Here is a 23,560-nt window from a genome sequence, read left to right as displayed (position 1 = left end):
GGAGATGTCCAGGGCCTTGCAGGCTGGCTTCCCACTGAAGAAGAAGTCAGTGACACTGTGTACAGGTATATTCTAAAGTGCCTGAGTGGTGGGTGACGCTTTCCCTTTGAGGAGGCTAGCCCCCTAGCCCTGTCTTCCAGTCAAGGCCCTGCCTCTTCTGGGCAAGGCCCTGCCCCTGCTTGATGCTCTCAGCCCCTTTCTCCCATGGCCCCAGCTGGGGTGGGGTGAGGGGTTGGCTGAGAGCTCGGCCTCTCTCTGCTGTGGCCCCAGCTGGGGCGAGGGAGGAGGTGGGCTGAGAGCTCTCTGCCCTGGCTGGAGCTCTGAGACTAGAGCCCCTCCCATGTTCTGCCTCTTTCCCCTGTGCCCCCCACCCCATTCCATCCCTTTCTCTGTGGCCTCGCCCTATTCTGCACAAGGCCCTGTCCCTGTTCTGCCCCTTCCCCCACCCCTGTTCTGCCCTGACTCCACCTCATTTCCCCCGAGGCCCCACTCCCCACTTGCTCCCTCCCCCGATGTGTTCCTGAGATCGGAAAAGGCTCCAGGGCCACGGCAGGGAGCAAGAATTCCTCCAGCCCTGGGGCCATGGTGGGGGGATATTTCAGGGGCCCCCAAATCTGCCACAGCCCGCCACTCAGTGGCATGAGGGTTGGGGAGGCTCAGCCTCCCCTAGCCTCCATTACGCACCACCCGTGTCTAAGTGGAACTTATTTTATTTACATACATACATAAGTCCTGAAATGAGATGGTCAAACAGCATGCAGTACAGTTCTTCCTTTCAGCCTGACACCAAATGCCCAGTTCCCAGGTACTTCAAGAATTAACTCCAATCAGAGACCAAGGTAGAGAGCACACTCTCTTGCTACTTGCTCAGCTCCCTCTGCTGGGAACCTTGCATAACAAAAACTACCATCCACCAATGTAATATACGCCATCATATGCCAGCAATGCCCTTCTGCTATGTACATCGGCCAAACTGGACAGTCTCTACGGAAAAGGATAAATGGACACAAATCAGACATTAGGAATGGCAATATACAAAAACCTGTAGGAGAGCACTTCAACCTCCCTGGCCACACTATAGCAGACCTTAAGGTGGCCATCCTGCAGCAAAAAAACTTCAGGACCAGACTTCAAAGAGAAACTGCTGAGCTTCAGTTCATCTGCAAATTTGACACCATCAGCTCAGGATTGAACAAAGACTGTGAATGGCTTGCCAATTACAGAACCAGTTTCTCCTCTCTTGGTTTTCACACCTCAACTGCTAGAACAGGGCCTCATCCTCCCTGATTGAACTGACCTCGTTATCTCTAGCTTGCTTGCTAGCACACATATATATACCTGCCCCTGGATATTTCCATTACATGCATCTAAGGAAGTGGGTATTCACCCACGAAAGTTCATGCTCCAAAACGTCTGTTAGTCTATAAGGTGCCACAGGATTCTTTGCTGCTTTTACAAATATTATTCAGTTATTTTGGACTGTACTCCCGACGTGTCACATGAAGAACAATTGTCTGTGGTGTTACGCTTTGTTGAATGCAACGGTGAAGATGGTGTCAATATTCGTGAAGCATTTGTTGGTTTTCTTAATGTTCATGATACAACTGGCGAGGGCTTATTGGAAGCGTTTCTTGAAAAGGCAAACAACTTAGGAATAGACGTTGCTGACATGACAGGCCAAGCTTATGATAACGGCGCAAATATGAGAGGAAAGAATAAAGGAGTTCAAGCCCGCATGCTAGAAATAAATGACCGTGCCTTGTATGTACCATGTGGAGGTCACACTTGGAATCTTGTGATCTCAGACGCGGCAAAGTCATCAAAATATGCCGTTGACTTTTTCGGTCTGATTAACAGAATATACGTTATCTTTTCTTCTTCATCTTCACGTTGGGATATTCTTCAAGAACATATGCCAATATCTGTTAAAGGGTTATCGGATACTCGTTGGGAGTCGAGAATTGATGCTGTGAAGCCACTGCGTTATCACCTTGAAGAATTGTGCAATGCTTTGTCATCTTTGCGAGAATATGCGCTCGAAAAGAAAGATGGCAATACAGCAACAGAAGCTGGTGCGCTTTTAAACCATGTTACTACGTGGCCTTTTGTTCTGACTGTGTACACGTGGTATGATATACTATTTCACGTCAATAAGACCAGCAAATTAATTCAGTCACCAGATGTGTCAATTGACGTACTGCAGGCAGAAGTCGGTGCTACAATGAAGTTTTTGGAAGACTATCGAAATACAGGATATAACTCTGTGGTCACAAATGCACGTGAAATAGCAGAGCATATGGGTATTGAGCAGGTGTTTCCAGAAACCAGGGTGCGACGTAAGAAGAGAATGTTTGATTACGAATGTGCTGATGATTCGAGTCGTCTTTCTGCCGAAGAAAAATTCAAATCGCAGTTCTTTCTTGTTCTCACTGATCAGGCCATATCTTCTGTTTCGTCGCGATTTGACCAACTCGTGGAATGGTATAAGTTGTTTGGATTTCTGTACAACGTGAACAGCCTGACGCAGTGTCACAGAGAAAATGAACTGGAGAATCACAGCAAAAAGTTTGAAAGAAAAATGGGAGACGTTGATGCCAATGAACTCATAATGGAATTGAATCATTTTATGTCATCGAGAAAGAGAGAGGACTTGTCACGGCAAACAATTTTTTAACGTACATATACAAGAACAGCCTTCAGGAGATACATCTGAATCTTTGCATTTGCATCAGAATTCTTCTGACCACACCAGTTACTGTCGCTGGTGCTGAAAGGAGCTTCAGCAGAATGAAACTGATCAAGAATATCCTGCGCTCAACCATGACAGATGACAGGCTTTCTGTGCTTGCAGTTATCTCAATCGAAAACAAGATTGCCAGATCTCTGGACTATGACGCATTGATTAACCAATTTGCAGAGAACAAGTCTCGAAAGAAGCGCTTTGCGTAAATACGGAATACATGTACACTGTAGCCTATGTATACATAATATGAACCCTGTATATTATATAAAATAAATACCGCATTCCAGTTTCTGCATTGTAAGGGGCCCCGGACATATGTTCGGAGGGGGCCACGTTCTTTGTTGCTATGGCCCTGACCCTCACCACAAGATTTCTTCCCACAGCTGAACATTTGCTCACATGCCAAGAAAAAACTAGATAGACTGTGCAGTGCCACCTGGTGACATGTTGCCAGTAACAATATATTATTTTGTAAAAAGAGCAAGTTTTGAGTTTTTGACCAGGCCTGGGTGAATAATTGCTTAACATTTAATAGTTATTCAAAAAAATTATCTCAAAATTCACTGAATAAATGCTTGAAAACTATATTGTGTCATGCTAAAACTGCATGAATAATACAAAAATTATTGAATAATTTATTGAAAATATATTATGAAATTAATTGAATGAATTATTCAGCAAATATGTTTGACCTGATCTAGCTCTGAATAATAATATGGAATAATAAATTATAAGTAGGGCAAAGCAGCAACACCATGTCCATTGATTTTTTGGGTTGCTGTTAGATACCATGTACTAAAATGTCCTGGTATCTTTGGTAGTTTTCCACTATGATTAGTAAATTCTGATATCCAGGAACAAAATACTAATGACACATTAGTATTGCTGAATGCAGCCATTCCAAAATAGTTTGATACCAGGGTCAAGTCATCAAATCAGGATATTTTGGAGGATTATTAAGATTTTACTTTTTCACCTTTGATGTTTCTCATAAAGTGGCAAACAATTCCAGCATATCAAATGTTTTTGAACTATGTTTCTGAAGCCTTTTAAAATCTTAATTTCAGTTCTGCTTTGCAAAAACTGTAAGAATATGCAAACTCTTAACATGATTTTTTTATTAAAATGCTCTGTCTGATAAATGTTTTTTTACCAAGACTTCTAAGTGCATTAAAATGCATTAGTCACATGTGCCCATCACTGTAACAATGCGTGCTCAGGGCTGAGGTGATAAAAAGGTGCAATGCATTTGAACAGTCAGTGATGCATTATTTGCAGTTATGATGCCAGTTAGCAAGGAAAGTGAAACTGAACAAGAAAAACCACCCATCTTTTGAATTCCTCTTTCCCTTTTACCCCTTCCCCTTAAACATTCTGAAAATATAGAACTAAATGAACAATTCCATTAGTAGCTTCTTGCCACAAATACAAACTTCCAACCATTTTGTCAAATTTAAGTTGACACAACTCTGTCTGGCTTATCAAATGAGAACCCACAGGAGTCTCATTGTAGCTTTTTAACACATTCTGTCTCACTATAAAGAAGTGTGTGCACGGTTGGGGACAGCTTTTAAGTACCTCTTGTGGAAACACTGGGAACAAGATAGTTCAGTGAGAGAATTAAAGTAATGAGTGTGGAATCAATGTCAGAGTCAGAGAAGAGGTCCTCTAACTTCCCCTACTGAGAAACAAATGATAGCACAAGATGCACTTGATACCATTTTAGGCTCTTTATTACAGAAATAGTAAGGGGAAAAACACATTTGAGACTGTACATTAGATGTCTTCACTAACTGAGACTTCACAATGAGGTTGCTTTTAAAATGTTACTTAGTTTTTTCTACCTCCGGCACATTGTGAAGTGAAGAAAGGAAATAGCTATGAGACTAAGGTACTTAGAGACTTGTTCTCATAGGCCTGGTCTTCATCAGGAAATTAGGTTGCTATAACTATGTTGCTCAGAGTGTGAAAAATCCACACCCTTGAATGATGCAGTTAAATGACCCAACCCCCAGTGTAGACAGCATCAGGCTGATGGGAGAATTCTCCTGTTGACCCAGCTTCTGCCTCTTGGGGAGGTGGATTACTATGCCAATGGCAGAAGCCCTCATGTTAGCATAGGTAGTGCCTTTACTGAGGTGCTACAGCAGTATATGTGCGCTGCTGCAGCGTTTTAAAATGTAGACAAGTCCTTAGTATTCAAACACTTCTAGCTTCATCCAAAGCCCATTGAAATGCGTGGGAGACTTTACACTGACTTCCCTGGGCTTCGGCTCAGGCCTTTATTATTTAACAATCACATTTTAAATCAAAAGCGGACCCCCTAAAGGATATTATGTGTGTGTCTCTGCCTCTCATTTAATCTGTGAAAACACATTGGGTTTTAGAAAACTTGTTATTTTACACAATATTAATTTAGGGCCCAACCTACTTGAAAGTGGGTAAAACTGTCAAAAGCACCTAAATCATGTTGTAACCTACATTCCATTGGCTTTCTATGGGCCTTAGGCTCCTAAGTCACATTGGCACTTTTGGGGCTTTTATGCTTTGGGCACAATAATGAGCGAAAATAGTATTTTGTAACATTTTCACCTAAACAATATTGATGCATTGCAACTTCTTCCTAAGGATTCTGGCTTCAGTGGGACTGCTTATGTGCTGAAAATTAAGCCAAGTGCTTTGCTAGCTCAGGGCCAGAATGTGCAGCACTTTACAGGCTCCAGCTCTGAACCAACATTTTAGCTGGTTTAAAAACAAAGATGAAAGTTGTCAGCTTGGCAGTGTAAACTTCCTCTAATCTTTCCTTTTCAACCTGGCCTTGGAGGAATTAGGACTAAGGAACATACTGCAGTGAATCTGTTGGGTTGTTACTGGGCTCCATGTTAACCTCCAGTAATCAAGAAATCCTCTGTCTTATTTGAAACTTGCAAGTGTTCTTGGGAGCACACCAAGAGCTTAAAGCCTACAGTCTGGAGTGCCTACAATGGTTGTCTCTCTGAGGTTGTGCTAAAACCAGCATGCTACCACTTTTGGGGAACTGGTATATCACAACATCGGGAGTGACACACCCTGCAATGGAGTCAGTTATGCTGTGTTAATTGAGTCTCCTTTTCCGTGCCTGGTCTCTCTGCAACTGACAATGAAGGCGCCAAATGGAGTGGTGATGATAAGTGATAGGAATACTTCTCTATTAGAAATTGGTTTGAGACCATCCATTCACTTTACATAGGTTAGAAATCAACCCTTGTATTATGTTCTGTCACTACTAATGCTAGATTTAAAAAAGTGACTTAGAGCTGAAGGCCAGTACCATTCATGTTGCACCACGATTCCATTGCAGTGCAGCAAAGAATTAGCTGTAGAATGGTGCTGCATCACAAGAGATTGTATTTATAGAGAAATACAAATCTGCTTAGCTGTGATACAGAGTTATTTCCCTCCTTCCTTCCTTCCTTTTGTAAGATTCCTTTGGAAATGTAATGGGTAAGCCTGAACTGCTCCAGAATTGCTATGTAGAGAAGTATCAGAGGGGGTAGCCATGTTAGTCTGGATCTGTAAAAGCAGCAAAGAATCCTGTGGCACCTTATAGACTAACAGACATTTTGGAGCATGAGCTTTCGTGAGTGAATACCCACTTCATCAGATGCATGTAGAGAAGACTGTTCTTATGTAAAGAAATAACTGGACTGATCAGTCAATGCAAACTGACAAGAATGCACAATTTAATAAACTGTGTTTTATCTATCTGTCTATCTATAACTGTTTTATAGTGCTTCCCACAAATACATATGCTCGTTGCCAGTATGGAAACTTTTTCCGATGGAATTTTTCCATTTTATTTATTTATTTTTACAGCCAGCCATTAATCTTGAAGTGCAGAGGGAAAAGATATAATCCTCCTTAGAAAAAACTATCAAATAGTGCACTGAGGCATCCTAGAAACAAAGTTATGTCAGATCAAAGTAAATTGCAACAATTCATCTTGTACACTTTAAACCACCATGCTGAGTCTCAAAAGAAAAACTCAATCTTTTTCCGCTCAGCCCACCAGACTGCATGTTCAAAAGGTAAGAAGCTATTCTCATTATGAATCAACTGTTAATTATATTTCAAAAATAAGGTGCTTAATAACATTGGCTGAATTTAAAAAAAAAATGTTATTCTCCTGATTGGGACTTGTTCATATATTTTTTTTCAAGGGTACATAATTTATCTGCATATTATAATAGATCATATAGAACATGAGACCTTGATCATTAAAATTAAATTTCACCAAGTTTACCAACATCTACCTTTTAAATATGCAGCACAGTGTCTTTCATTAATAAAAGCAGCAAAGAATCCTGTGGCACCTTATAGACTAACAGAGGTTTTGGAGCATGAGCTTTCGTGGGTGAATACCCACTTCCTCAGATGCATTTTACAGATCCAGACTAACACGGCTACCCTCTGATACTCTTTCATTAATGTCGCTTTAAATCCAAGGTTATTACAAAATTTTACTTCACCACCAGGCAATAAAAAAATAATATTCACCACCTAGTCCATAGTGTTTTTGAAGCACATAGCAGGGTACACATACATATTTTCTCTTGTGATTGAATAATTTATTTCATTTAAAATATTATGTTGGCAGGTGTTGATGTGCTAGCCACTTTTAATTCAGGATAAACAGAAGGAGCAATTAATCTGTGCAGTGAGAGCAGAAAGCCACTACCAATGTCCGTCAGCCTCAGAGCAATGCTGATTTAGAATCATAGGACTGGAAAGAGCCTTGAGAGATCATCTAGTCCAGTCCCCTGCACTCATGGAAGAACTAAGTATTATCTAGACCATCCCTGACAAGTGTTTTGTCTAACCTGCTCTTAAAAATCTCCAGTGATGGAGATTCCACAACCTCCCTAGGCAGTTTATACCAGTGCTTAACCGTCCTGAGAGTTAGGAAGTTTTTCCTAATGTCCAACCTAAACCTCCCTTTTCTGCAATTTAAACCTATTGCTTGTTGTCCTATCCTCAGCGGTTAAGAAGAACAATTTTTCTCTCTCCTCCTTGTAAAAAGCTTTTATGTACTTGAAAAATGTTATGTCCCCTCTCAGTCTTCTCTTGTCCAGAAGCGAAACCATAGAGGCCTGAGGCTTTCCCTGGGGTTGATTGTAAAGGCAGGGACTTTGATTTGATTGGTTGCAGATGTGTATGCAGGGCAGAAAACAAGCGATGCAGTTGTGAGTGTGACACAAGAGGGAGTAGAGGCACTGTACTTGCTGGAAGGGCAGGCTTGGATTTCTTAGTATGGAAACTGCCTGCCTCCTGTCTGTTTCTACTATGAAAAGGGAAATAGGACTTAGGTGCAATTCTGTTTATATACAAAGAAGGTACACAAGGAAATCCCTGAGTCTTATCATCAATTTCTTCCCCCTGTGGAAACATCCTGGAAATGCCCCAAATAGTGGCTAGCCACTTAGACAAAAAAAAGGGGCAATTTATATATGTGCTGTGTACTGCACAATCCTGACTATATTCTCATTTAACTGAGATTTGATTATGACCCCAGGGCTTTAGTGTGTCTTTCTGATAAATCCCTAATCTGGCACTTGCCAGAGCATGGCACCATGTGCTACTGTGTTGATTGTGCTCCCAATCCCCTAATTATGGGGCATAGCCTCTGCTGGCTAACCAACATATCTTCAGAGTCTAAGGGTCTTCAAAACACCACCTCTATTCCAGAGCTGCTTAATGTTGGAAAAGGTTTTCACTACACTCAAACCCCCAAAGTGCAGTGTCTGAAGTAGGTACAACTAGCACTGGGAAAGTTAATCAGCTTGTCTTCATTAAACTGTGAGTTCCCTCCATCCCAGATTGCAGTGTCTGCACCAAAACTAGATAGCTGACCTAGCTCTAAGATTATGGGAGCCTTTGAAGTGTACACTCCAGGCCTGCAAACCTAGTACGCTAGCTTTCTTTGTTGTTGACACTCCCAGTAGACTCAGGTTACTCCTGAGACCTCTGAATAACTTGGAGATGTAGGTGTGTGTGTGTGTGTGTGTGTGTGTGTGTGTGTGTGTGTGTGTGTGTGTGTGTGTGTGTGTGTCCCCGAACTACATGAAAAGTCCTTTCTTCTTTTGAAAAAAGTAGACATGGAGTTTGATCCTACAGAGCAGAGGTGTGGAGTTCTACATGTGTGAGTGCAAGTTTAAATGGTGATGAGACGGGCCGTGAATTTAGCAAGGTACTTTTAAGCATTCCCAAAATTTAAGCATTTTTGCTGATATGCTTAAATACGTTGCTGAATAACAGCCTAGGATTTGGAGCTCAGAGGAACCTAATCCTGCTCTGAGTGAGCTATATATTAGACTGGGATTGTTGGATTTGGCAATATCTACACTTTCAAAAGCTTATGCTCCAATACATCTCTTAGTCTTAAAGGTGCCACAGGACTCATTGTTGCTTTTTACAGATCCAGAACAACACGGCTACCCCCTCTGATACTAGACACTTCATGGTTATACTTATCTTCAACACTAAGTTAATACAAGCACCAGTTGAATGTTCTCTACTTAAACTGGATTTCTAGGAACCCAAAACAAGGCCGTGTAATTAAAATGCTGAAGACTTAAAAATAAACCTGAGAGGATTTGAGTGAAATACCATTGATCAGTCAAAGCCCTGGTCTACACTACAGGGTTAGGTCGAATTTAGCCACGTTAGATCGATTTTATAATGACTGCGTCTACACAAGCAACCCTGTTCCGTCGATCTAAAGGGCTCTTAAAATCGATTTCTGTATTTGTCGCCGGCGAGGGGAGTAGCATGAAAATCAATCTTCCTCGGTTGAATTTGGGGTAGTGCGGATGCAAATCAACGTTATCATCCTTCGGGAGCTATCCTGGAGTGCTCCAATGTGATGGCTCTGGACAGCACTTTCGACTCTGATGCCTCAGCCAGGTACACAGCAAAAGCCCTGGGAACTTTTGAATTTCATTTCCTGTTTGGTCAGCGTGGTGAGCTCAGCAGCATAGATGACCATGCAGTCCCCTCAGAATTGCAAACGAGCTCCAGCATGGACCGAATGGGAGACACTGGATCTGATTGCTGTATGGGGAGAGGAATCTGTGCAGGCAGAACTCTGATCAAAAAGAAGAAATGCTAATATATATGCCAAAATCGCACAGGGCATGATGGACAGAGGCTACAACAGGGACACACAGCAGTGCTGCATGAAAGTCAAGGAGCTCAGGCAAGCCTACCAAAAGACAAAGGAGTCAAATGGTCGTTCTTCGTCAGAGCCCCAGACATGCTGCTTCTATGATCAGTTGCATGGCATTCTAGAGGGGGACCCTAACACTACCCCACCACTGTCTATGGACACCTGCAAGGAGGGAATCTCATGCAACACAGAGGAGGAATTTGTGGATGATGATGATGAGGAGAATGCACAGCAGGCAAGCAGTGAATTTGTTCTCCCCGGAAGCCAGGACCTTTTCATCACCCTGGAGCCAATACCCTCCAAGGCAGGATCCCTGACCCTGAAGGCAGAGAAGGCCCATCTGGTGAGTGCACATTTATAACTACAATACAGGGTTTAAAAGCAATAGTGTTTAATGTTTGATTTGCCCTGAAGACTTGGGATGCATTCACAGTCAGGAAAGCTACTGGAAAAGTCTGTTAACATGTCTGGGGATGGAGCGGGAATCTTCCAGGGACATCTCCATGAAGCTCTTCTGGAGGTACTCTGAAAGCCTTTGCAGAAGGTTTCTGGGGAGGGCTGTCTTATTTCGTCATCCACGGTAGGACACTTTACCACACCAAGCCAGTAGCAAGTAGTCTGGAATCATTGCAGCACAAAGCATGGCAGCGAATAGTCCTGGGTTTTGATTGTATTCAAGCAATATTCGGTCTATATCTTTCCGTGTTATCCTCAGGAGAGTGATAGCATTCATGGTAACCTGGTTGAAATAGGGGAATTTTTGTAAGGGAACAGCAAGTGTTTCTATGCTCCCCCTATCATCTCTGTCCCTGAGGTTATCGCAGATTAGAAGGTTAAAAAAAAACGCACTCTTGATGACATTTTCCAGGCTCATGCAGTCCTCCTGCACTGATAGGGCACAGCTGAATGCATGGGGCATTCAGTGGCAGAGTCCAGGAAAGCATTAAGTGAGCATGATGAGAAGAGGCAGGATGCAATACTGAGCTAGTGGGGGAGCAAATGGACATGCTCAGGCATCTGGTGGAGCTGCAGGAAAGCCAACAAGAGCACAGACCACCGCTGCATCTACTGCACAACTGCCTGCTCTCCTCCCCAAGTTCCATGTCCGCCTCACTCAGATGCCCAAGAACACGGGGCGGGGGCGGGAGGGAAGGCTCCGGGCACCGAGCCACTGCACTCCAGAGGATGGCCCAGGCAACAGAAGGCTGTCATTTAAACAGCTTTGATTTGTAGTGTGGCTACAATAAGCAAAGTAGCCTTGTCCTTCCCTCCTCTCCTCCTCCCCTACCCCACCCAGGATACCTTACAGTTATCTCCTTTTTTTTTTAATTAAGAAAGAATGCATGGTTTCAAAACAATAGTGACTTTATTTCCTTTGCCAGCTGTGATTGAAGTGGGGAGATTGGTTGGCTTAGAGGGAGTTAAAATCAACAAAGGGGGCGGGTTTGCATCAAGGAGAAACACACACAACTGTTACACCGTAGCCTGGCCAGTCATGAAACTGGTTTTCAAAGCCTCTCTGATGCGCAGTGTGCCTTGCTGTGCTCTTATAATCGCCCTGGTGTCTGGCTGTTCAAAATTGCCAGCCAGGCGATTTGCCTCAGCTTCCCACCCCACCATAAATACCTCCCCCTTACTCTCACAGATATTATGGAGCACACAGCAAGCAGCAATAACAATGGGAATATTGGTTGCACTGAGGTCTAACCCAGGCAGCAAACAGCTCCAGCAAGCTTTTAACCCTCCAAAGGCACATTCTATCACCATTCTGCACTTACTCAGCCTATAGTTGAACTGCTCCTTACTACTGTGCATGCTGCCTGTGTATGGATAATGATTGGCATTTCAACATCCCCAACAGTAAATTTTCTGGTCTGAGAAGTAAGTCCCTTCCTGCAACTGCTCAAATAGCCTGGAGTTCCTAAAGATGTGAGCGTCATGCACCTTTCCCGGCCATCCCACACTGATGTTGGTGAAACGTCCCTTGTGATCCACCAGTGCTTGCAGCACCATTGAGAAGTACCCCTTGCGGTTTATGTACTGGTTGGCAAGGTGGTCCAGTGCCAAGATGTGGATATGTGTTCCGTCTATCACCCCACCACAGTTAGGGAAATCCATTGCATCAAAGCCATCCACGATGACCTGCACATTTCCCAGAGTCACTACCCTTGATAGCAGAACGTCAGTGATTGCACTGCCTACTTGAATTACAGCAGTCCCCACTGTAGATTTGCTCACTCCAAATTGATTCCTGACTGACCAGTAGCAGTCAGGCGTTGCAAGCTCCACAGGGCTAGCACCACTCTCTTCTCAACAGTCAGTGCAGTGCTCATCTTGGTATTCCTGCGCTTCAGAGTGGGGGAAAGCAACTCACAGAGTTCCACGAAAATGGCCTTATGCATCCGAACGTTTTGCAGCCACTGGGAATCATCCCATACTTGCATGACTTTAAGTGTCCCTTGCACAGTAGGCGAGTACAGCACCATCTTCCTCAATTTCGGCATAGAAATTGCGGAGGAGGACCCATTCTTGTATGAGGGACTATGATTGGACTCTCATGCAGGGTTGGAAAGTCAAACTACTTTGCCATTTTTTTCATTAGTAGTCACTTTCAGTTTAGAATCCTCCTCTGCATGTGTCTTCTCCTCCCACACCTGCCTTTGTGCACTTTTAAATGCTACAGCCTTTCTGTACCCAACCACCTTCCATCACGCCCTTCTTCAAAATCTACTTCTCGCAATTAGCTTTTCTCTTGGCATTCTCAGCTCTGTGCTCCTTCCCCTCATGTTCTGATTATATTAAAATGGAAACACCTAAAAGTAATTAAGAACCACCACAAAACTACGTAATTAAATAACGAGAACTCCTCAAATAATGCTCTTCAATCCATGGTTTCCTGGACAGGGACTTTGCCTTACTTATAAACATGCATACCAGTGACACTATATACTGTAAAAAAACAAAAAAAACCACTAGTGACATCTTGCATTACTAACACCCTATCATCAGTTACAAAAACCACACAAGATCAGACAGTGTTGGAGCAAGAGAGGTAAAAGGGGAGGAGGGAAGAGTGTCTGCATTCAAACTAGAAATACACAATTTCAAGGGGTAAGCTTGGTGGGGGTTCAAGGATAAAGAAAGGCGTTTACTTCTGAAACTAAAATGAAAAACAGAAATTGGCAGGTCAGAACACTCTGCTTTGCCAAAGCTATTCTGAGCGTCCTGTGAGCACCCTGAGCACAGGTTTCTTCTTCAGATTGAACTGAATTATGAAGAATTAGATTTCTTTCACAGATTGTTCTGCTGTTTTTAAACTGAAATTTCTAAACATGATTAAATTCTTCAGAGTGAACTGTAGACTTTTAGCTGCTTTCAGGAAATTAAGATGTATTGTGGTCATTTGATTAAACATTTTTCCACCTAGAGCGAGTCCAGGAGCCACAGAAATGCACGAGAACTCAATTATTCTGTTTCATCAGCAGTTTGAGGTTTTCATGGTATCCCACTCCAAAGTCACTCATACACTGACAGGAGTTACAATTATCAGCTCTGTTGGAGAGAGAGAAATATCTCCCCATCATCAAAAGCTTGTTTTCTTGAATGATAATTAGAGTGGCTCCATGGATGGACTCTTTCATAAATTACCGCAGTATGAATTATTTTTCTGTACATAAACAGATGAGACACTGTGACCATAAGGACCTCTGCCATTTCTAATTAGTTAAGACATCAGTATAAATACTAAATTAGCTAATTATGCCTGACAAAGTAAATTAATCCAACAAACTTGACATTTTTTGCTGGTAGAAATTGATTTTTTAAAAAACACTGGTGGTATTTGCCAAGCAATTCCACTGTGGTTAAGAATCTGCCAACACTTGGATTGAAAATGAGGTCACATTCTGCTCTCGCTTGCACTGATACAAGTCCATTTAGGCCAATGGACCTGAAGCAGAAGCTGGCTCCTCATTGTTTTAGGGGTATTGACTAGAGCCGGATGCATTTGTTGTTCAGCAAATAGCAAATGCACTGCAAGATATATTTTTCAGGGCACTGAAACCTTTTCACTAATTTTTGTCAAATCTGGCAAATAGTTTTTGCAAAAACATTGGAATTTTAAGTCAAAACAGTTCATTTTGAAATGACGGTGTTGCTGTTAAGTATTGATAAAATGGACTAAATATAAGTGCCAATTCCACTGTTACAGAAGGACTATGTATTTATAAGCATAAGTGCAAATACTTTTAGCTCCCCTATTCCCTGCAATTGTTTAGTCAATATATGGACAACTACCGAAATAATATAAATAATATAAGCACATTGCGGAAGAGAGAAGTGCAACAATAAAATTTTATTCATAGACAAGCATGGAATAACCACGAAAAAAATCTCAAACAATTTTATAAATTTACTTCCATTTTATTTTTGTATATGTATAAAATATGTACAGACAGCATCAATTCCATGAAATGGGCACTTCTCTTCAATAATCTTGAACAAACTATCTTGAAGATGGTTTTTTCTTGGCAGTCTCCCATTCCCCACTGCTGCTGGGCTGGGGAGTGAGTCTCCCACCCACCTGTTTGAATGACCAATCAGATGTGAAGGGGGCAAAGCCCCCACCCTCCTGGCATGGTGCAACAGCAGGGTAAATAGCCTGGAAGCTGGAGCTCAGGGCTTGAAGCGCCTAAGCTGGAATAGTGGGTTCTGGGGGCCCCCAGAATCTGCGACAGTTGGGAGGGACGTGATTCAAATTAAAAAGCAGCTATATAAAATAAATTTAAAATGTACTTAAATATGGGTACTAAGTACAACGTAATAAGTAGAGTGCTTCAAAGTACTTATGGATTTAAGTACATGGGAACATAATGATAACCTAGAAAAAATTGAATCAAACAAAACATTTAGTTCAAACTGTTTGCTAGGTTAAAAAGGACAGTTTTTGTCTGACCGAACCATTTTTTATTTTATTTTTTGGGAAGTCAATTATTTGCTCAGTTCTAGTGATTACCTTCTGTTCAAAATGGGTCATTAAAGTTTTCTCCCTCCTCAACAAAAAGGCAATAAATCCAGCTTTAAAACCTCGCACCTTATACAGGGGGTTTATGTTAGATATGCCTAGACACACACTAACAAGAATTAGAGGGGTAGCCGTGTTAGTCTGTATCAGCAATGAGGAGTAACTTTAGTCTTTAAGGTGCCACAAGGACTCCTCGTTGTTTTTACTAAGAATGTTTCCTCTGAGCACTTCCCAACGTAGCTAGTGTTGCTCTACTTTAGAACCTAGAAGAAGAACCAAGTTTGAACTGATGGCAAATTATGTAATCAGCCTGATCACCTCCAACATTCTGGCATTTCATTTAAAACTCCTGAAAAATTAGAATAAACGTGTTTGGTTTGAAAAATATTAGACCTTGCTTGTGTATCTAACTTTTCCCCTACTATTAGAGATAAGACTATACATGAGTCACTTCTGTCATCAGATCCTCACCAAGATCTGTGCGTATGTATATATTCCTGCTTTACTTTCATATTCAGGAGAAAATAATGGAAAGTAGATGACTTGATAATGTATATCAGTGCCCCCGTTCTAGAACTGTGGTTCATTCAGGCTGATTAGGTTTGAATCAAACAATATTGAAGGGGCACTGTCAACTTTTAAATCACACGTTTGCCTGACATTTCTCTTACTTGCCATTGTTACAAGCAGCAACTATAAAGTCTAAGAGACTAGATTTTTTTCTCTTTCTGTTTGCTTGCTTAGTGCATCTGACAGTATTTTGTACGTAGTCAGTTTCATTAACTATATGGGGGAAATGGTCTCCAATATAACAGGAGGGAGAGAGAGAGAGAGAGAAACATCTTAAAGGAAAATGTGATTGTAAAAGAAAATCCAGACTGGGGCCTTGGGCATATGAAATCGCTTTTAACTTATTTTTTTCCAAAGTGACTAGAGTAAATATAATTACTACAGATCCAAGCCTGTAGTCATTACCTGGGTAGAACTTCCATTAATTTGATTTCCACCACCCTTTCCTGCCCCCGTTCTCCCCAAGATCTTCAGAATTGGGCCTTATTTTTTAAAAACCAGACATATGTATTAATCATTGCTTTAATAAAATGTGAATTGATCTAGAATTAAAAACTCATCTGATCAGTGAATGAGAAACTGGTAAGACTCCCCAAAAGATCTGCTGTCCAGGTTTGTAGCACATTGTAAAGTATTCTTTATCTTGCAGCACGACTGCTCAACCTACCTTTTCTGTTGATTAGCCACAGTAAAGTTCCAGGTTACAAACTTTTTTTTTTAAGATGTATTTTAATATGTGAGATACCCTTCCCCCTCTCCCCCTATTTTAAATAACTTTTTACTACTTTGGAAAAGTGTTGATTCAATTGTATTTTAGAGTTAAATTCCCCTTGATTTCTTATTAAAATATACATTATATTTAGTACATTTCAATATCCTAAGTAAAACCTTCTTGTTGATTCTCCTACGTACTACTTCATGTGATCAGTTTAAACTATTCAGATGAGTTTGAAGACTTGCTTCAAATCTCTTAACTGGCAGGTTAAGAAATGTTTTAGACATTTGCTTTTATATTCTTGCAATGGCCAGCTGGGACACTACTGTACTTTGTTGAGCAATAAAAAAAGGTATAACATGACTAAATTAGGGAAGCGACACCTGTTTTAAAATAAAGTATGAACACGTGGTGCATTCTTCCTCTGGAAAAACAGGCACACACAGTTAATTCACACGTCACTAGCACTAGCTCCTGCTGAATGGTATTGTTTCTGTCACCGTAGCTAAGATTCTAATTCCCAATTAAAATGTACTGGTCTTCTAATTATACAGACAATAAGGGGCTGACCCTGCAAGACAGCAGGAAGCATGTGCATGTACACACTGCAGAGACTGTTCAAATGCTGTGCTATGTGAAGTGGAGGGTGGGTGGGGATGCCAGGGTAAACCTCCTGTTGCCCATCATGTCTGCCAAACTTGACCACACATCAGACATTTTGGGATTTTTTTTTTACTTCTCCTTAGCTGGAGGGCTAACTGGAGATCTGCTGCTGAGCCAGCTGCTGGTAAGCAGGACAGACAAACAGCCATCTGCTGTAGATAGCCTGCAATCAGAGTATCCCACACTTTTAGCTGATCCAAGTTCTATCCCTAAACGTCATTAAATGTGTGAGGTGATACTAAGCACATCATGTTAGTTCCATTTTTTAAAAACATACAGCTGCCTTGCAGCTTATATTTTTATAGGTAGAAGTGTGGGCCTTTAGGGAGGGATCTGAAGGAGGACAGGGTAGTACGCTGGGTTTCAGTCTCAGGAGGACTTCCCAAGAATAGGAAGTCGCCTAGGAAAAAAGCAAACCCATGACAGAAGTGGACCTGTGACAATAAAGCTGGCATCACTGGCTCAGTGAACCTTGTATTTATTTTATTCCAGCATAGTGTCATGAATGGATCTGAAAGATTCGCTATTAATAAGACTTGAAAGCCCTGATTTATACAGTATATTTCTTTCTCATGGTAGACCGTATGATTAATGTATAATTCCTGAAGCTTCTTATACTTCACTCAATCATGAAAACTAATATATATAAAACGAAACCAAAACTTCTGGAACATTAATTCCATTCAAATAAAGTATAAGATTCAGTAAATCTAATATCTGAATTCAACAATGTGACACCAGAAGCATCTGTATTTTATAAAGCTAGTATCTTTTTGTTTTGACAAGGGTTTGTAACAGTTAAAATATTCTTAGAAATCACAGGGTACACACTATTTGGAATATATATATTTTTAATTGGATTTCACAGTGTAGTAACACTTTTTAGTGAGAAGACGAACAATTTATGGTAAAAAAATCTCTTATAAAAAGCAAACTTGGAACTATTTATACAATGTGAATTAATGTTGAAATTTGAGTTATGAGTTTGTATAGTTAAAATGGTTCTGCATAAACACGTTCGTGCTTTATAATTCCACTTGTTTATATATCATCTATAAAATCATAAATTCTAAATATTTTAGAACCACTCATTCATACCCATTCTATTAATGTCTCATGTTTATGGAAAACCATTCTTTTCAAATCTATCTCAGTTCCCCCAAATATCACCGTCCCAATTAAATGAACCACCTTATTTTTTTTTCTGCTCACTCTACTGTATGGGGCAAAACCAACAGAACCACCCAGTGCCTGTCATACTCCCCGTTCTTTCTGATGAGCTACTATAACCTGAACTGCCATACTTAAATGATGTAAGTAACATTGGAATACCCTTCCTTCTGCAACAAACTGTAAGGGGAGCACCACTCTAAAGAATTAACTAGCAGTAAGGACAAAGACATCTCAACACATTCGGGGCCAGATTTTTAAATGGCTAAAGCTACAGATAGGCACTTTTGAAAATTCTACTAGGTGCCTAACTACTATTGAAATCAGTGGAAGGTAGGCACCTAGATGCTTTTAAAAATCAAGCCTAAATATCTTTATAAATCTGGTCCTTAGCCTTAGTGAAGGACATAAACTGCTAAATCTGAGGTGGCATCTTGAAAACCAGACTACTAAAACAATATCCAACTACGTAAGGCCACTTGGAGGCTCTACACCAGGAGTGGACACGCTTTTTGGCCCGAGGGCCACATAGGGGTTGCAAAACTCTATGGAGGACCGGGTAAGGAAAGCTGTACCTCCCCAAACAGCCTGGACCCCCTTGACTGCCCCCCCTACACCTCTGACCTATCCAACCTCCCCTGCTCCCTGTCCCCTGACTGCCCTGAGTCCTATCCACACCTCCCTCCCTGATGGGCCCCTCAGGACTCCCATGCCAACCCTTTGTTCCCCATCTCCTGACCTCTCCCCGAACCTCTGCCCCATCCAACTTCCCCCAGCTCCCAGCCTCTGACTGACCCAACCCAATCCCTATTCACAGTCCCATCCCTAACCATCCCCCCTGGGACCCTGCCCCTTATCCAACCCCCGCCCTGCTCCCTGAGTGTCCCCTGGGACCACCTGCCCCTTATCCAACCCCCTCCACCCCCTTACCACACTGCTCAGAGCAGCAGGCGCTCGCAGCCCCACCGCCCAGTAGGAGCCGGGAGCTCAGGGGCCAGGCAGGACAGGCTGTAGTTTGCCTATTTCTGCTCTAAACCTTTCTTAAACCAGGAAAGCTATTTCATGGGTTGTGTGCGTAAACTGATTCCTGCGGAGGCATCTATGGATGTGTAGGAGGCCGCCTATACCTTGGTTTTCCTGTCTGCCTATTTATAAAAATATTTCCCTGTATTAAGCACAACTTTGAAATTTTACCCTAATTAATTATTCAATTTCTGTTGTCAGAAGCCAGAATAGCCCTGACCAATATCAGAATCTCCTCAGCCTCCCTAACATGTAGTGTGGAGCATCTCCATGGAAAAGCTGACACAGTTAAAATTAAGTAATAAACTACCTGACAGGCTTTCGAAGACTTCAGCAAAACTAACTTGGGGTACAGAGGGGCATGTCTCTCACATATCTAAATCTTTTTACTATCCTCTTATAGAAATGACATATGTACAAGAGAGATGATGTATTCTGTCTCTACAATATTGTGTGTTCTTTATGGACATCCATAAATCTCTATTTGTCTAGGAGTCAGCTATTTTCTAAAGAGGATATGCTCTTACAGGGAACTCAACAGCAAGTTTAATTGCGGTTAAATGCCAAAAGGTAACGGTAAAATGATTTTCTACATTTTGTTTCTCTTTACGGCTTTCTTGTTATATTTTCTTAATTTACAGTCTTTTCTAACCTCCACTCCTGCAGACCCAAATTGTAAGTCTTGTCTCTCCTACAGCACCCACAATGGTGATTTGCTAGGCAGAGAAGAATCCAGCTTGCTCTGATTGCTGTAGTGGTTCTGAAGAGATTACAGAAGTAAAGGCTAGGGATGGGAGATGACATCAACTGGAAGGAAGCAGAAATAGAGTGAGATCCATAACTCATTGGAGTCAGAGAGAAGATCTTCGTTGACTTCAAAGAGTTTGGATTAGCCCATACTGAATACGAACATGCCACATGTAGTTTGTCACTTTCTGGAGGATTACCAAGAAAGTAATAGAGAACATTAAGTATAATGATTTTGAGATGCATCTTGCAGGCCTCACTAGAACAGAAGGGTGGACTAGAGTTGGGTTTGTCATCCAGAAGCCACTGCTTCTACTCATGGGTACGCTTACTTAGCTATAAAAGTCTGATCCAGGAATAGAGCAGCTAATCCTCAGAATAGTTCTTTCCCATTACAAAATCAATAGCGATAGCATTACTTCTATTATTTTTCATATTATAATTGGTTTCATTTCCCCTCAAAGGTATAAATATCTCTGCACACCTTTCTGCTTTGTTATTTAGGATGGTAATGAGTTAAGACAACTATTTTGGTGCATAATACACAACTAGGAATCATCTTCAGCTTGTGGTAGGCTTTTTTGTTTTTGCTAAGCTGGTGTTTCTATCTGTGAAATAAAACGTGAATTAAAAATAAACTGGAGACTTGTCATAGTTAGAAAATTAATTTTGCTTAATCAAATCCATCAGCTCTTTTTCTATTCCTCGGCTACTCAGATCATTTAAACTGCAGTATCTGTGAACAATCTTCTCAGCTGTGACAATGACCACTCTAAGCCCATGGGTATCTTCTCCCAGTTGACATCCGATTGCTGATGAAACCACCATCTGTAGATCCTTGTAGGACCCTCCGGCATTCCTATGGTAGTGTCCAGAAAATACAGCTTTAATGCCTGTTTAAAAATAATATATATTATTATATTCAGGATATATATTTAGTTAACACTTACAGCCTACAAAGAAAATGAGCTTAAAAATAGTCTGATCTCCTTTTTTAGGCTTATGCAGCCACTATAATTGAAGAGATATTTATGACTAAGATCAGCTACAACTTGTCGTGCTTACCCTTATTTTCTTAATGGACATTTGTAATCTAATGGATTTAGAAATTGTAAAATTAGTAGGGAATCGGTTACATGATATTATATTTAAGAAGAAAATAAATATTAGCAACATACTGATGTGCAGACCAACTAACCTCCCAATCCCTTTAGAAATATTGGAGCCCTATATCTTTAAACCAGATTCAAGCCAGCTATTTTCCCAACACTCTTTTGATCAGAAACAGTAAAAATGTGAGAGCATGGTGTTGTTGAAAGTCCTTTTGTAATTCTAAATCAAGTAATTAACCAGAGGATGGTGCATGTAGATAGGAGCAGAAAGTCAATTGTTGGATCCACACATTATCTTCCAATTAACATTTGGAGAACTAAAAGGTAACAGGATCCTCCAACCTGTTTACTCAAAAGGATAATGATTATAAGAGTGAATGACTTTAAAACGTAGGACAGACACAGGATGAGAAGGGAAACAAATGGGGGAGGTAATATCTTTTATTGGGCCAACCTGTGTGGTGAGAGACAAGTTTTTGAGCCTACACAGAGTTCTTCAGATCTGGAAAATGTCTCAGCTAAATACAAGGTGGGAAAGAATTGTATAGTATACTAGTTTACATATTGCAAGGGACTATTCAAGTGAAAGTGGCCCGCTAACTTCTCCAGTAATAGGGTTGGGAGGGAGGTATTTAAGTGGGTTCTAAATTGGATTTATGGCGTATCACAATAGTGTCACTATTCAGTCCATGATTTTTAATGTCTAGCAAAGTTATGACTTTAAGCTCTTGTCTTTTTGAAGGTGTTGTGCACATTTCCTTTGAGGATGAGCACTGAGGTCATCTAAGAATGATCAGTTTGTGACAAGTATTCACCCACAAGTGATATGGTATTTTCTGTGTGAATTCATTCAAGAGTGTAGTGATTGCTGGGTTTCATCCACATTGTTGTTGTGGCCCTTAATGCATTCAATGAGGTGTACCACATGTTGTGATAGGCATGTATAGGACCCATGGATATTGGGAAGTGTGTTATGTGGGGTGTTGCAAATCAGAGCATTGGAGAGATGTCTACAGATTTTTGCATCTGTTATTCTGGCAGGGTCTTGTGCTGCTTTGAGTCCTTGCTGATGATGAGGTTGGGGGGTTGTTTAAAAGCCAGAAAGGGGAGGGAGATTCAGGAAAGATTTCTTTTAGGCTGTGGTCTGCACTGAGTATGGGTTATCATGGTTTGATATCCCATATAGTTGGTAGGTGACAACTTAGGGGTGTGGGTTTCATTTTTGTATTGAAGCAGGTTCTCCTGACAGTATTTTGGTGGCCTGCTCTGTGATGCGATCTACTTCTCTTGTGGACTGCCCTTGTTTGGTGAAGGTGGTTTTAAGTGTGTTAAGATGTATATCCCAGACGTTCTCGGAGCATATTCTGTGGTATCTGGGTGCCTGGCTGTAGATAAGATTTCTTGGTGCGTTTAGGATGATTACTGGTTCTGTGAAGGTAGGTGTGGCGATCCATGGGTTTGCTGTCTGTCAGGTTCTATTGTTGAAGCTAATCGTGGTGTCCTGGAAGTTGATACTAGTGTGAGTGTGTTCTAGCAAGAGTATAATGGAGGAGTGGTAATTGAAACTGTGGTGGAAATCTTTGAGGGTCTGTAGGTTAGCTGCCAGAGGATAAAAATATCATCAGTGTAGCTCAGGTATATGACTAGTTTCATGGTGCATTTATCCAGAAATTCTTCCTCAAAGTGCTCCATGAAGAGGTTGGCATACTGGGGAGTTATCTTAGTAACCATGGCTGTTCCTATGGTGTGTATGTTTAATGTAAAATTGTTACGAGTGAGGATGAAATGGACAAGTTTTGGGGTGGATATCTGAGCGTTGTACATTATCTTGTAAATGTCTGAGGCAGGCAGCAATGCCATCATTGTGAGGTATGTTGGTGTATAGGCAGCTGACATCCATGGTGGCAAGGATGGTGTTCTGAGGGAACCTGATAATTTTGTGGAATTTCAGGAGGAAGCTGGCCCTTTGTGTGGTGAATGGTTTGAGGATGATTTTTCCAAGTCTCAATATTCCTTCAGTAACACTGCTCTGGTCAGATGTGATGGGTCTGCGTAGGTAGCTCCCGAAGACAGACCTCCTGTCCAGAGGTACTGCGAGATACACCCCTTTATGAAGGATGTCTGGAATATAAATAAGGCAGGCACATCAAAGAAACCTGAAACATGTAAGAGGCCTCTAAGTTAGATGAGAGGGGAAGGAAGATGAAAACTACCTGGAGTGGGGAGGCTGACAGACTGCAAAGAGAAAGAGTTACTATAATGATGTGAATTAACTCTTGCAGAGTATGTTACACAATCATTTTGTTTTTAATCTAATTTTTCTCTGTATACTTAATCAATCTTGTTTTTAATTACACCATTTGTATTTTAAACCATATTGAGGTAACATAACTATGGCCTTGAAAAAAGAAATACTTGTCTCTTGCTAGAGACAGCTGGGGAGAAAAGTTGTGCCTTATCCTCAAGAACTCTGTTCAGGTAATCCCCTAATGCAGAGACTGGCAACCCCTGACATGCAGCACGCCAGGGTAAGCCCCCTGGTGGGCTGGTTTATTTATCTGCTGTGTCTGCAGGTTCAGCCGACTGCAGC

At 41.4% G+C, this 23,560-nt stretch overlaps 1 protein-coding gene across 3 annotated transcripts in view; it reads right to left on the bottom strand.

Moving 5' to 3' along the window:
- Positions 1-10,537: 10,537 nt before the first annotated feature.
- The window catches only part of CPPED1 (calcineurin like phosphoesterase domain containing 1), a 95,637-nt gene continuing 82,614 nt past the window's right edge, over positions 10,538-23,560 (bottom strand). Inside the window, exon 4 of one of the 3 annotated variants that reach the window (XM_030578506.1) lies at positions 10,538-10,686. In XM_030578506.1, coding sequence (XP_030434366.1) covers positions 10,622-10,686 — 65 coding nt within the window. In that variant the 3' untranslated portion in view covers positions 10,538-10,621. Of the gene's footprint in view, positions 10,687-19,034; positions 20,752-23,560 lie in introns of those variants that run through there. The other 2 variants (XM_030578504.1, XM_030578505.1) reach the window with 2 other exon arrangements.

This window comes from Gopherus evgoodei, chromosome 10 (assembly GCF_007399415.2).
Source record: "Gopherus evgoodei ecotype Sinaloan lineage chromosome 10, rGopEvg1_v1.p, whole genome shotgun sequence".
NCBI lineage: Eukaryota > Metazoa > Chordata > Testudines > Testudinidae > Gopherus > Gopherus evgoodei.
Note: the sequence above shows the minus strand (reverse complement) of the source record. Positions and strands in the feature narration are given on the sequence as shown.